Source organism: Podospora pseudopauciseta, chromosome 1, assembly GCF_035222475.1.
Source record: "Podospora pseudopauciseta strain CBS 411.78 chromosome 1, whole genome shotgun sequence".
In the NCBI taxonomy this organism is placed as follows: domain Eukaryota; kingdom Fungi; phylum Ascomycota; class Sordariomycetes; order Sordariales; family Podosporaceae; genus Podospora; species Podospora pseudopauciseta.
In genome coordinates this window covers 1,124,581-1,138,278 of record NC_085892.1, presented here as the reverse complement: position 1 = coordinate 1,138,278, position 13,698 = coordinate 1,124,581, and the positions used below count along the sequence as shown (strand labels likewise).

Here is a 13,698-nt window from a genome sequence, read left to right as displayed (position 1 = left end):
GACATGGGATAAACAGATATAGTATGAGATATAATCGTTGGTTGGTTTTGAGGTCAACAATGTTTCAAATTGTGGACAACACGTGCAGACATGGCACATTCGGCAATAAGGCGCAGTTGGACTTGATCAACCCCTGTCACCCCTCACTCACAGCCTCAACACCACCTCAACAACACCACCTCAACGATACCACCTCAACGACATCACCCACATCTTAGCCAGGCACCGCGTTGCTGCTGCTGCTGTGCGACCCTTCAATTTTCATAAGCCCTCACATCTTACGATAATATCTCACATTGCATACATCACCACATCACCTTGCCAAATATGAGCCTCTTTCAGTATTTCATACCAGACCGGAACAACACACCACTCATAGTAGCTCTCACAGCCTCCATCACCACCATCACTCTCGTCATCCTCGACAAAATCTTATATCCTCCCCTACCTAAACTCCTTCGCTCCCCTCTCAAAACTGTCCTCCCAACCCTCCCCAAAGACGAACTCAAAAACCTAGAATACAAACCCGACACCTTCCCCGGCGCCCGTGATGTCGAGACTCCCGTAAGCTCCCCCTTCCTCCCCACCTTCCCTGACCAAACATACTAACCAACCCCCCTTCCACCCCTTCCCAGTATGGCTCCATCCGCATCTACGAATTCGGCCCCGTCACCGGCCCCAAAGTTCTCTTCATCCACGGCATCTCAACCCCCTGCACAACCCTCTCGAAGCTCGCCCTCTCCCTCTCCAACCACCCCTCCCACCCATGCCGGGTAATGCTCTTTGACCTCTTCGGCAGGGGCTTCTCCGACAACCCGGCCGACCTCCCCCACGACGCGAGGCTGTACATCTCCCAAATCCTTATCGCCCTGGCCTCTTCTCCCATATCCTGGACCGGAAGCGAAAACGCCTTCAAGCTGGTGGGGTACTCCCTCGGCGGGGGCATCGCCACCCACTTTGCGGTTTCGTTCCCTGATTTGGTGAGGGATCTGGTGCTGCTTGCCCCGGCGGGGATGATTCGGCCCGCATCGTTTGGGACGTTGACGAGAAAGGTTTTCACTAGTGGCGTTGTGCCGAGGGGGTTGCTGCATTTGGCTACGAGGAGGAGGTTGCGGAGGCCGATTCGGTCGAGCACGAAACGGGGGAAGGTGACGGCCAGGTTGCAGGAGCGGCAGGATCCTGCGTCGAGGCTGGTGGAGGCGGAGACGGCGGATGATGTTGGGGCTGATGGGGAGCCGAGGACGGGGTTGGAGAGGAGGGTGTTGAGGCAGGTGCAGCAGCAGTTGGTGGTTCACGAGGGGTTTGTGGATGCTTTTATGGGTTGTTTGAAGGATGGGCCGTTGATGGGGCAGGAGGGGGCTTATAAGAGATTGGCTTTGAGGGGGGAGGATGAGGGGAAGACGACGGCGATCATACTGGGGGAGGAGGACGAGCTGGTCAATCCGGGGGAGTATGAGGAAGATTTGAAGCCGTTGTTGGAAGGGGGGAATGTGGTTTGGGAGGTGGTGAAGGGGGGGCATGATTTTCCTATGACTTGGGCGGAGGAGGTGTTGGGGGTCGTTTATAAAGTTTGGGGGTGGGAGTGATCATGATGGCGGAGGGTGGTGGTGTGTATAATGCTGGGAATCGGGTGTTTTAACGTTGGTTGACTGTACGATCATGGCACCGGCCACCATCTTGCTGCCACGGGACTAGGTAGGAGAACTCTTTCAGGCTGGGCGCTGACTGGGTCAATGAGTACATCGGAAAAGATTGGAAGAAAGACATACACGCGAGCATGAGCTTACAGTAGAAGAGCTAGGAGTAGTAGACCCAATAAAGGCCAACACCTACCTATTCACAGCAGAGCACGACTTGACTGTTTCTTGCTAATCTAGATTTGCGTAACTGTTCTCATGATTTATCACATAGCCCCGGCTGCATTGCTTCCATCCTCCATCAATCTGGAGAACCGATATCAAGAAATCGAGAGCATGATACGTCGCGCCCCGGGTGCTTTCGCACGAGATCCACGTTCTCACCATGACCAGTACCTCATTGTCACCAGCCTGCAAAGTCTTCTGCCTGCCTGGGCAGCGTGCCGTGGATGTCTGCGAATTTCCTCGTGAGTAGGTGTAAAGGTACTCTGGGTTTTGGCCTCGGAAGACTACTGCCATGGCACGGTTGTACCGGTCTGTCTGGTTGGCTATTGAAGGATAAGGGGAAGGTCAGGTTTGCGGGTTACAGACCGAGCAAGTGAGATTTTGTATAAACGCAACAGCTGAAATTTTTCGGGCTGTGATTCTTACAAGCATTCGGCACGAGATAATGGCAAGGAACTACCGAGCTAACGACAGACAGGAGCGGACATCTTCAGCGTCCTATTAGAATCGACCTTTGTTCTCAAAAGCCACAGCGGTAGAGCGGTGACTTCTCATACGCGATCCTGGTGAGAAGGTCCTAAAGCGTTTGGGCTGAAGCCTACCCAGTGGTGTCACTTACGTAGGACCTCCAGGGCCGCCCCCAAAGAGCAGTTCAAAATTCTCACATGTTTCAAAGTCGAAATCTCTGCCCGTTGGGAGAAAACCCCACATCGCCACGGTGAGGATCAGCGACCTTGCCCTGACTGAAGTAAAGCCGACCTACTACTGATAACGGTGGTGGTTCCTTCATGAGTGAGCTGCTCGCCCCTCGTTAATTTAACATCTCGTGTCCTCAACAGCCCCAATGAAATCCTCTGACCAGAACTCCTTAACAACAACATCACCATATGTCTCGTCCATACCTCCCCAGTTTCTCCAGGTCCCCGATTGTGTCCTCCTTGGTAAATTATACGCTCCGGGTAGGTCTAGGTGGTAATATGGTGTGTTTTTGTTGAGCCCGGGGTGCTACACTTGGAAGAAAGGAATCCAGCAATCACCAAGCCTGCTGGTAAGGAGAGAGGGATGGCGTGAGTATGTTTTGGAACCATGAAACACAACGGTGTTAGTCCGGATTGATCAAAAGCAGTCCATAGAAAGGTGTAGATGTAACCTTTCAGAAAACGCGGTTGTCTTGTGGAAGATAGCATATATATTTAAGTATCAGATCTGATTACTAGAGGCCGACAACTTTGACACTTGAAGAAGAAGAATAGTGTATGAGAGGACCAATGTTGCAGGTCGCCTGGGAAGAAAAAAAAATACTTGATATATACTTGGAATAGTGCGGTGTCATGACGGAATTTGACTCATTTTTTTACAAGAGGCACCTTTCAGACCCATCACACAGCATGGCCAAACTTCACACAAAGCCTCACCAAACAACACAAACATTGATTCAAAGACCTCCTGCTATGACACCTCTACGACAAACAAATACACCATCTCACACCAAACTATATACCCGCCCCCCCTCAGCATCAAACAAAACTTGAAAACTAGAACAAAAGGGGTTATTGTTACAACCCGGGGTATATAAAACCAACGAAAACACAACAAACCACCTCCCTCCCTCCCCACAATCAATCCCAAGACTCAAATCTCATAAAAATAATCCTCATCCAGCCCCTCCCGACTAGGCACCACCCCCGCCCCAGGAACCGGCCCGGCATACATCTGCTCCAACCTCACATTCAACAGCCTAATCTTCAACCCGTACTCGCTCACTAACGTCACCAGCTTGTTCGTCTCGGCCGTGATCGGCGTCTGATTCAACAACATGAGCAACCCGTCCAGCCACTCCGACGCCAAACTGTGGTTCAACGGGAACAGCGTCAGGATCGGCTGCTCTTTTGGTTCCCCGTTCGAGGTGGCGGCCACGGCGCTTGTGCTGTTCCCCGCGACGCTCTCTGGCTTGCTGCCGCCGGGTATGTCCTCCACGAAGCTGTAAATCGTAATCTTGGTCGTGGGTTTGTGGACTTGCGCGCCATGACGGGAGGCAGTCGAGTTCGCAGCCGGGCTATCCGCGGCATCAGGATCTGCCACCGGCTCTGTTTCGTTCGGAGCGGAAACATTCGACACGACAGAGCTGATGGTGCTCAGATCAATCTTTTCCGTCAGAGCCTCGAGGCCGGGATCGTATGCAAGACGCTCAGGAAAATCGGCATAGTGAAGGTAGCGCCGGTTGTGAGAGAGCCTGGCATACCGCCAGGGTTGATAAAGCCTTCTCTTCTGGTAGCTGTTTTCTCTCGAGTGGGCGTTGTTGTTGCGGGACATGGGCTTGGTAAACCACGAGCCCTGCAGCAGACACCGGATACGCTGCTCCTTGACAAACGACAGCGCCTCGTGTTTGAGCTCCTCGCGGACCTGGAAGAGATGCGTGCCCCATTGGTCTTCAAACGATAGCTCTAACAGCTCCATCTGCAACTCCCTCAACCGACCAGCATCGTACTCTTGCAAGTCATCCTCCACCTCCAGCACGTCCTTGGTTCTGCTAGCCTGGCCGACAACTTGCTCAATGAGAATCCTCACTAGCTCTGCCACCTTGTCAAAGTCCTCCCTCTGCGCCCCCGTAGCCTTCCACATACGAAAGAAAGCATGCAGCCCCGCTGTGTGAAGCCTCGACCACTGAAGCAGCAGCGGCTTGAACAGCCTGTCGTTGTTCTTCCCATCATTCAGAGCCAGATAACCCCTGATATCCTCCAAGTCAGACTTGTCCACCTCAAAGTGATCATACAAGATCATCGTCACGGCCAAACTCGCCCTCGCAACCGGACACCGTTCATTCAGCGGGTGCGTCGACTGCTCCAGCAACAATTTTTGAAACCCATCCTCGTTCTTCCTCACATAATCCGTCAAATCCATCATGCCCAAAAACCCCGCCGTCTCGAACTCGGCCGCCGGGCTCTCCGTCTCAAACCCCAACCTCCTCCACTTCTCCGGGTTGTGCTTCCTGCTCGTCTTTCTCGTAGTGGTAGTGGTAGTCGCCGTCCCCGACTGCCCAGCTGTCCCATCCTCCTGCTGTGGCGGAATCGGCACCACCACACCCCCCGCAACCCCATTAACATGCCTCCGATCCGGCGCACTCGCCAAATGCAACCCCTTCAACGCCCGCCTGTGCTCCGGCCTCTCAAGATCAACCCTCACCTCCCTCCACTTCCTCAGCAAAACCTTTGTCAGCCCCTGAAACTCCAACAGCGGGTGCGCCAAATCTTGCAAACTTGAGCTCTGCAACAAATTATACACCGCCTTGATCAACCCCAAATCCTGCAACCTCTTGATAAATTTACTCCAATCCTCTCCCCCTCCCCCTCCTCCCGCCGCCGTTCCCCCTTTTGGCCCCCCGGCAGCCACCGTCCCACTAGCAACATCATTAACCACCGCATCCCTAACAAGCGCATTAATCAACCCCAAAGCATTCGCACAAAGCGCGTGATCCGCACTTTGCAACTGCTGAATCACCAGCTCGAAAAACTGCGGATAAACCGCCACGGCCGGCTTCAGCGCCCGGAACCCAAACGTCCCCGGCACAACCCCCCCCTTTTGCCCCTGTCCAGGTTGATGCCCCACCACTCCCACCAGTATACTCATCGCCCCTCGCAGGATATTCACCAACGGGTTCGTCACCACCAATTCCACAACCCTCTCCACCAGCTCCCCCGCCCCGACACCCTCGAATATATCCCAGCCCATGTCTACCTCCAACAGGCGGGAGAGAGACTGGAGGGAGTAAGCGAGGGTGTTGCCCCCCGTTGTCATGATCAGTCGGCGGAGGATGACCAGACCACCAGAGGATATAAACACGTCGGCAAAGGCCGGGTCGTTGATGCTGGATTGGAGCTTGAAGACGGCCATTTTGCGGGCGGCGTCCTCGTCCGAGGCGAGGCGGGAGAGGAGCGCGGGGATGTCGGCTTGGTCCATGATGGGCGGTGGATTCCCCTTCTTTAGTATCGTGATGGATGTAATTTATGGGGCTCAGAGGTTTTTCTTTTCTTTTCTTTTTTTTTTTAAAAAAAAAAGAAAAACCAGAATCGTCGTCGTCGTCGTCGTCGCGGAGATGGTGGTGGTTGTAGTGTCGACTAATACCGACTTCGTCTCGCTCGCTCTTGATCAGGCCGTTGCTTTCGTCACTGCCTGCGGACAGTTTGTACGTAGTGGTATCTTGTTCCTCGTCGTCGTGTCAAGACATCGCCGGTTTGTTTGTTTGTTTGTTCTACTCGTCACTTCAATCTGAACAGTTTGTCGTTCGTTAAATTGACGAAAGAAAAAAGCAAAAAAGAGTGAACAAGAGCAAATTGTCGAGTTGTATTGTTCCCCACGAATGTCTGGCGCGCGCACCCCAGCTTCCGTGACCTGCCTGAACCACTGACGCACAGACCCCACTCACTCCAAGAAACGGAATTGGCCAATTCAACACCTGTCAAATCTTAGTCGGGTTCACCCCATTAATTCCCCGGCCGGCAGCGCGAAAAAAGAACTACCCCTGCCAAGACATTCTTCCAGAACATCACAAAAGAAAAAGGGGGCAGGTCTCCATCTATTTAATATCACATATCCTTCAATATTCATAAAAGTACTTTTCATTTCAACAGCACCGATAAAACTATCAGTAACAAAAACAGGTATCATAAAAACCACCACTACCACCATCAATCACGCAATTAATAGCAACAATGCCATGACCATGACACAAACAATAAACAGTAGAAACAAAAATAAACCCCCATCCAGGACTAACAGTTAGTTATTAACCCCAACCCTCCTCCCTTCTCGCCTCAGACTCCATATGAATGCCATTTCCATCCCCCCCCCCCCAAAACAAAAAAAAACCTAATCAATTACCCTTTGCCCTTGCCCTTGTCCTTCTTACTCCTTCCCCATGAAAACTTGCGACGAATACTGCGACTGCCATCTAGTCATGACCCCGAAGAGCCCGGCACCTTCAGGTCCTTTTTGCTCAGAAAACTCCTCCTGATCCCCGACGTAGACTTGGGGCTGTCTGGCAGACCCTTCTCCTCAGTCGGAACGAATGAGCTCCTGATCCAGACAGACCCAGAACCAATCGACAGCTGCTTCTCCTGACCGGAGTTGGTCTCATCCACAAAGTAGAGAGTCTCGCCAAGCGGGTCGTCGCTACCGAAGGTGTGGTGCTCCTTGGCCTCTACCTTGAACTGAGCGTCTGGAGTGCACTGGATCTTGAACGTCTCATCGAACTTGATCGTGCCACTAGACGACTTTCGATGCTTGGTTTTGCCGACCTGCTTGGTCTTGCCGTCCTTGGTCTGCGTGATGATGACGTAGACATCCGCCGACGGAGGGAAGCCGGTGGCGGAAACGACATTGAAGTTGGCAGTGCCAGAAGACGCTCCAGGGTAAATGGCACTGTGCACCGAAGAGGCACCTACACTCCTGGTTCTTGTGTGATGAAGGGTGAGACCGCCTGCGCCGTTGGCAAGCCCGGCAGTCTTGTCACCAGGAGGGCTTGGTGGTGCCTCTGGGATAGCCTCGGGGAATGAAAGACCGCCTGATCTCTTCAGTCCGCCGCCGGGCCCTGAGTCGGGGCCATTGGTAGTGATGATGGGAATGTCGGCCGAGCTGACAGACTCTTCATCATCATCATCCCTTCTGCCCGTAGCACTGCGGAACCCGCGCTTCAAGAAAGAGGCACCCTTGGCAACACCATGGCCCACAGCGGCACCGCCCTTGAGAGGCACGCCAGCCACACCAGTAACGATTCTGCCTGGCACCGAGAAGGTACCAGTGAGGGTTGAAGTGCCCTGTCTTGTCCTGGTGACGTAGTCTGGCGTGAAGAGCAGACGGAGCCGCAGGGTGCCCGACTTTCCGTCCAGAGTGTAAGTGAACTGCTGGCCCCTGAATGGCTCGAGCTGCTCAAGGTTAATGTCAGCAGCGCCGAGGAAGTCAGGCTTGTCAGCGAAATCCCAATCCCAAACAGTCGCCTTGAACTTGGCCGCCGTTCTCGAGGGGATTGGAATCGTGAAGAACTCCTTCCACTCGGGATTGAGCGTCTTCTTGACCGTCTTGGTCTTGAACACTTCCACGCCGTTGAGCTCAAACTTGCAATAAGGGTCGCTCTTGCCGTTCGAGTCGGCAGATGGCAGGTTCTGGGCGTCCAACACATCGACCCGGAGATTACCCATGTTATTGATGCTCTCGCTGGGGTCGAGTGTCATCTGCACTGGCACATACTTGAGGCTGACCTGGATGGAATACACGTTTCCATCATCATCCTTTAGCTTGAGCACCGTTGGGTTGTTCTGAGGCTGTTAGCTGAAAGTCTAATCACGGCTGACTGTAGCAAAAGCACTTACCAAGCATTGCTTGAGCGTATCAAGAGTATTTCCGGTAAGACGGGCCAGGACTCGTTCCTTTTTGCCCTCCTTGCTGTCCGTCTTCTCCGACACCTTGATGGTCAACTTGGAGAACTCCAGTTCACGAATGAAGCAGTCGCCAATCTCGTCAAAAGTCGTCTTTGACTTCTTGGCAACCGAAGAGGTATACGAAGGGAAGGCCATGTCGTCTACAAAGACCTCGATGCGGGTCTGACTCTTGGGCAAATCGGCCTCCATGAGCTTGAATATGATAAGACCAGACTCCTTCTTGAGCAGCTCCTGGGGTGTAAGGTAGACCTTGGGGGGCTCTCTGTTCTCATGCGATCTCCGGGAGGAGAATGTCGCCGAGAGGGGAGTACCGGGGGTCTTGGGCGTGAGAGGCGTCGCTGGCTCCTTAAGGTCAGCCGAGAACTTGCCGGCCTCGGTAGAGCGAGGAACATCCAAGCCAGACGAGGCATCGGATTCCTTTCCTTCTTCCTTCTCCTCATCTGCTGCTTCCTTTTCCTCCTCAAGCCTCTTCTTCTCCTTCTCAGCCTCTTCCTCGGGATCGGCAATGTTGAGAGTAGGATAGAAGGCGACAGTGTAAGTGAGGGTGCCCTTGGGTGTGCCCTTGTTGTGGATACGCAGGCCATCCTCGTGCTCCTTCTTCTCGTCGTGAACAAGCCACTCGCCAAGCTCACCCTGAACCATGTAGTCACCGGAGGAGATCTCCGTCAGACCAAGGCTGCGGTCTTTGCCCACGTTCTCAGAGTCCATGACCTCAAGCTGGAGGCGCTCTCTCGCCGAGTGTACGGGGATGTAGAGAACCTCGTCGAAGTCGGGATTAAGGTTGTTCTTGAACGTGACAGTACGGGCCTTCTCAATGCCTGACATGACCACGCGCACGTACGGGTCAGACTTGCCAAGAGCCTCGACATTACGAAGGTTCCTGGCATGCTTGAAGTGAAGGCGCAAAACACCAATGGGTGTTACGTAGCCGCCACTGCCAGTCGCAATACCCGAGATGGCCACCGGCCTCCACTGAGCCTGCATCTTGACACGGCCAGTCTTTGTACCAGCAAGATTGTACCAATCCTGTCCCTTTGCCATCAGTTCGAGCATGTCTTCCAGCTTGATCTGGTAGTTTCCAACAGTCTGATCTCCGGCAATGTCACGGTCATCCTTGATAACAACACCAAGCTTGGCATGCGCTTTGTCGGTGATGAGGAATTCCTTGGAGCCATTTTCGCCCCAAACAGGGTTGTTGGTGCGCTTCAGCTTCTTGGTAGTGTGGACCGCCTTTCCATTCAATGTGAGAGTCGCGTAGGGGTTGAGTTGGCCGATCATGCTCTTGCCACCATCAAGTTCCTTGGCCTGCTCAACCGTGAAGCGCAAGATACCCTGGTTAGACTCGGGAGCCGGCTCCAGGCTACCGTCCTCGAGCTTCTTAGGCTCCAAGACAGGGAAGAACCGGATATCGGAAAACAAAACCCCTCTTGCCTTGCCATCGTTGGTGAGTTCCAATCTTTCGTTCTCGTGCTCCCAAACCTCCTCGACGTTCTCGAGAGGGAAAGAAACCTGGGCAATCCTCTTGTCCTTGCGGAAATCGTTGAAATCAAAGATGTCAAAATCGAGCGAGTCATTGAAAGAAGTGATAATGATGTAGTGAGTCTCGTTCCAGCGGGGGCTGGCGTTCTCCTTGATAACCTTGGTCTGGGCGAGCACCTGTCTCCTGTTCAAAGAGAGCTGAACATAGGGGTCAGGGGTACCGGCAAACTTATCGGTGTTCTTGAGGCCTTGAGCACCGTGAAGAGTAACAGCGAGAACACCGATGGCCTGATCGACAGGAGTACCGGCGAGCATCTTGGCGACTTCGATGGGGAAAACATTGGGCGCATACATCATCGGGGCGAGAGTGCCGTGGATCTGCTCCATAATGAAGGTCTCCAAACCGGGAATGAAGTTGATGTCGAAACCAAACGTCTCACCACCAAGAGGCTTGCAGACGTAATCGATGGTCGGCCTCTCCAGGAAAGACATCTCAATCTTCTCGACGTGGGGGAAAGGGATCTGCAGCTTGATCTTGAGACGCATCAAACCGCTGAAAGCCATGTCCTCGACAATAACATCCAAACCCTTGCTGACCATAGCCTTTCCGATTCTGATCTCAAGCACAACCTTGGGGTTCACCTTGTTCTTGAGCTGGCGGGAAGTCATATCGGCGGTATCGTTGGGGGTGAAGCTGAACATCCAGTCCATAATGATAATATCATCCTCGGCCTTGGGGTACGTCTTCACATGTTCCATTCTCGGCGGCTTCGAACCCAAGGTAAAAGTCTTGAGCTTCAAGCTGTCCAAAAAGGCAGGGGTCGCATTGCTGAGAACTTGATCGACAGAACTGATAACGGTCTGGGCAAGGACTGGCTGGTAGATGGGCCAGAACTTGACCAAGAAAGAGTTAATCCATTCGACAGATTCGTTATCGGTTTCGAGCTTCTTGAGCGCAAGTTCACGAGTGATGTCGTCCCTGAAATTCCGGCGCACGCGTCGCAGAGAGGTGCGGTAATAAGTTGAGCAAGCTGCGCCAATGATGAATACCCAGGCGAGACCACCACCAAGAACAGCCACCAGCCACGAGGACAAGCAGGCAAAAGCAATGACAGCGGCGTTGTGATACCAGTCTATACCACACAAGTGTCAGCAAATTTGGCCCGGCATAGGACAGTAAGGGGGGTTCCATACCTCCAAAGAACTTCTCGGGAATCTGAGTCTCTAGTAATGTCTGATGGTCGAGCATGCTCTCACCCTCGAGACTCGACTCAGCCGGCCACCCAAACCTGGGTTCCCAACCGGTCTTCTCCCACCAGTTATCTTCGTCCTCCTCAACATGACCACCGACAATGACCTTGCCATTTTCGGCCTTGACCACATCGAGTGCGCCAGCCTTGGACGGTGTGGGAAGGTCGATGACAGACTTGCTGTCAGTATCAAGATCCGATGCGATGGCGACACCACCTGGGTTTCGGTGGAAACCTTCTGGTATAGCCTGTTGTATAACTTTGTGGTTAGTTTTGGGGGGATACACTCATTGCCAAGAATAACACGTACAGCTTGAGCTTGCGCCTTCTTCTCCTCCGGGCTGGCGTCAGGGTTGAATGTGAAGGCCGTCACGCCAGCTCGTCGACTTTCCTCGACAATCTTTTGTTGGGCGTCATCAGCGGTGACCTTGCTGTCTGGATCCTGAGCAGCCTCGATAGCTCCCTGCTGCTTAAGCTCCGCGGCAGCAACCGCAGTCGCCATGGTCGTCTCTGTGTACACGCTGCTTCAGCAGCCACGCTTGCGTTGGTCAATTGGTTCAATGGCGGTGAAGAGGCAATGTCGGTTGGCCTAGGCCGATATTCCGAGTGTCTGTTGTCGGGTTGGCTGCCAGAGACAGAACCGGGGGAGCTCCGTCAGTGGGCGGGCGGATTGCGGCACAAGCGACCTGGAGCTCGCAAATGCTAGTGTGTGGAAGAAGGCTACTAAGGTAATGGATATCCAAGAACAAGACTCGAAGAAAAGAAAAAGATGTGGCTGGAATCGCAGAAGTTGGGTCTACGAACCACCGGATAAGAGGCTTTAGAGAGTTGCTCAAGGAGAGGAGGGGGGGGGGAAACAGGAAGGGGAAAATGAAATTGAGCAACAGCAGCACAGCGAAGCCACAACCTGGCGTGGAGGTCTCTCAAACTGGAAGTGGAGGAGCTATCCAAAAGCTGCGTGGGGCCTTGGCAAGGATGGGCCAGCTGGGATGGGGAGATCAGCAACAGATCGGGTGCTACGTCAGTAGGGACCTTACGCCGGGCGGGGATTGGTGGTACAATTTGGGTCTTGGCTGGTCCCAAAAGGCAAGCTATCGTGGGCTTTGGAGAGCGCGAATTGGCTGGCGCAATTCCGAATTACGAATCCTGCACTGAGAGGGTTTTCCCAGATTCCCAGCCCAGCTGAGGGGTGCAGAGGAGGCTTGTTCATCGGTCGGCCCTTGCGCTAGAGAGTGCGAAGCTGCTATCGCGTCACCTTGGCACAGTCATGGCAATGTTTCTTGCTTGTGCCTTGTTCCGGTGTGCTCTGGATTGCTACAGTGTACGTCGCCGTAGCTGCTGTGTCGCACGACAACAGGTCTTCTTGGAATCTGCAGCTTGATACTTGATACCACATTGCATCATAAGTCAACCTTGGCCCTGAGGCCGCCCCGTCACTTCGGGTAGGCGCTAAAAGTATAGATCCCTGCCGAAAATCTCTCGACTACGAACCCACACGCAGGAGTCGGCGGGAAGAACACCGGCCGCCATCCCACCGGCGAGCCCGTGCTTCCGCTGTTCCCGTTTTTATGTTTTTTTTCTTCCCTATCAAGATCCGAATACCCGGAACCCAGTCCGTTGAAGCTGTCGGCAGACGAAGCGGTTGGAGAATGTCTCGAACAGCCACAACGATGATGCTGTCACTTGTGATTCCAGCTGGCTCGTGCGCCGTGAAATAACTCGTCATTCCTTGACCGTCGCAGCGCAATGTCGGCTCCCCTGCCTCCCCATCGCAATTTATCAACCGACACGCGTGCCAGGTGGTAAACATGTGGACCGACACTGCGCAAGCGAAGCCCCTTTCTGCATCTCGGAAGCCAGCACAGAGACTCCAAAAAGGGGTTTGTTGTTGTCAATGGTAATACAGTTGTTCAAAAAGGTCTGGGGTGCTGTGTGCTGTGTATCAAGAAGCTCCCTCAGACACCGCCATTCGGGTAACTCGTGGTCGCCATAGGCCGAATGTGCTGTGTGTGCGTGCTGCCTCTCGCAGAAGATAGTCGGTGATGGCGGCATGTCTTACCTCAACTGCGGAGCCATTGGCCCTCATCATTGGCTGTTGCTGATCATGGCTGCCGATTCATCTGAGAAGAAGTTTGGTGACAGGAGGTTGGCTAAAAACGAGGCAATTTTCATATCTAGCCACCGCTAGCTGCTGCACGATCTCGGTGGCTGTGAGTGTGGTGAATGCCGAGGAATCCATAATTCATAACTGACCAAGCCCGATGAACATGGGACAACCTGTGTAGCCCGGGAAGAGAGTCAATTGTCGCGCAAAAGCTGAGGTTTTTCGTCAGACAAACAAAATGGTTGAACAGATGCCTCATGGTCTTGCCAGAGAATCGTAACAATTGCTCTGTCAGAGGTTGGATCAAGGGTCCAAATCAGTTCCAGGTTGGAGATTGGGATCGATCGGAGTGGAACCCTGTCTGTTGACCGAGCTTGGCCAGAGCTTCCAGAAGCTTCAGCCACACACGTGTCACACAACTTTCAGCCTTGTTCCCCAGGAATCTTTAGTCAAACCAATTAGAGACCTAACGCCACATGTGGCAACGCCAGGCTGAACAAGTGGATATTTTCCACTGCCTTGTGTTTCCTGCTGGACTGCAACGCCAAACACCAAACTTTCGTGTCGTC

At 53.4% G+C, this 13,698-nt stretch overlaps 4 protein-coding genes across 4 annotated transcripts; 1 reads left to right on the top strand and 3 right to left on the bottom strand.

Moving 5' to 3' along the window:
• Positions 1 to 327: 327 nt before the first annotated feature.
• Positions 328 to 1,586, top strand: QC763_102920 (uncharacterized protein; the record flags this gene model as incomplete). Its single annotated transcript, XM_062906849.1, has 2 exons — positions 328 to 564; positions 636 to 1,586. 2 exons carry the CDS (start codon positions 328 to 330, stop codon positions 1,584 to 1,586), a joined length of 1,188 nt encoding a protein of 395 aa, XP_062769738.1.
• Positions 1,587 to 3,494: 1,908 nt separating this feature from the next.
• QC763_102910 (uncharacterized protein) lies at positions 3,495 to 5,819 on the bottom strand (the record flags this gene model as incomplete). Its single annotated transcript, XM_062906848.1, has 1 exon — positions 3,495 to 5,819. The coding sequence occupies one exon, from the start codon at positions 5,817 to 5,819 to the stop codon at positions 3,495 to 3,497; it is 2,325 nt and encodes a 774-aa protein (XP_062769737.1).
• A 601-nt stretch (positions 5,820 to 6,420) lies between these two features.
• TCB2 (Tricalbin-2) lies at positions 6,421 to 11,527 on the bottom strand (the record flags this gene model as incomplete). Its single annotated transcript, XM_062906847.1, is given in 5 exon segments — positions 6,421 to 6,705; positions 6,716 to 8,173; positions 8,228 to 10,908; positions 10,970 to 11,273; positions 11,336 to 11,527. 4 exon segments carry the CDS (start codon positions 11,525 to 11,527, stop codon positions 6,815 to 6,817), a joined length of 4,536 nt encoding a protein of 1,511 aa, XP_062769736.1. The 3' UTR covers positions 6,421 to 6,705; positions 6,716 to 6,814.
• A 421-nt stretch (positions 11,528 to 11,948) lies between these two features.
• QC763_0003610 (uncharacterized protein) lies at positions 11,949 to 13,449 on the bottom strand (the record flags this gene model as incomplete). Its single annotated transcript, XM_062905085.1, has 2 exons — positions 12,063 to 13,449; positions 11,949 to 12,009 (listed from the first exon to the last, which is right to left on the bottom strand). The coding sequence occupies exons 1-2, from the start codon at positions 12,233 to 12,235 to the stop codon at positions 11,949 to 11,951; spliced, it is 234 nt and encodes a 77-aa protein (XP_062769735.1). The 5' UTR covers positions 12,236 to 13,449.
• Positions 13,450 to 13,698: the final 249 nt, after the last annotated feature.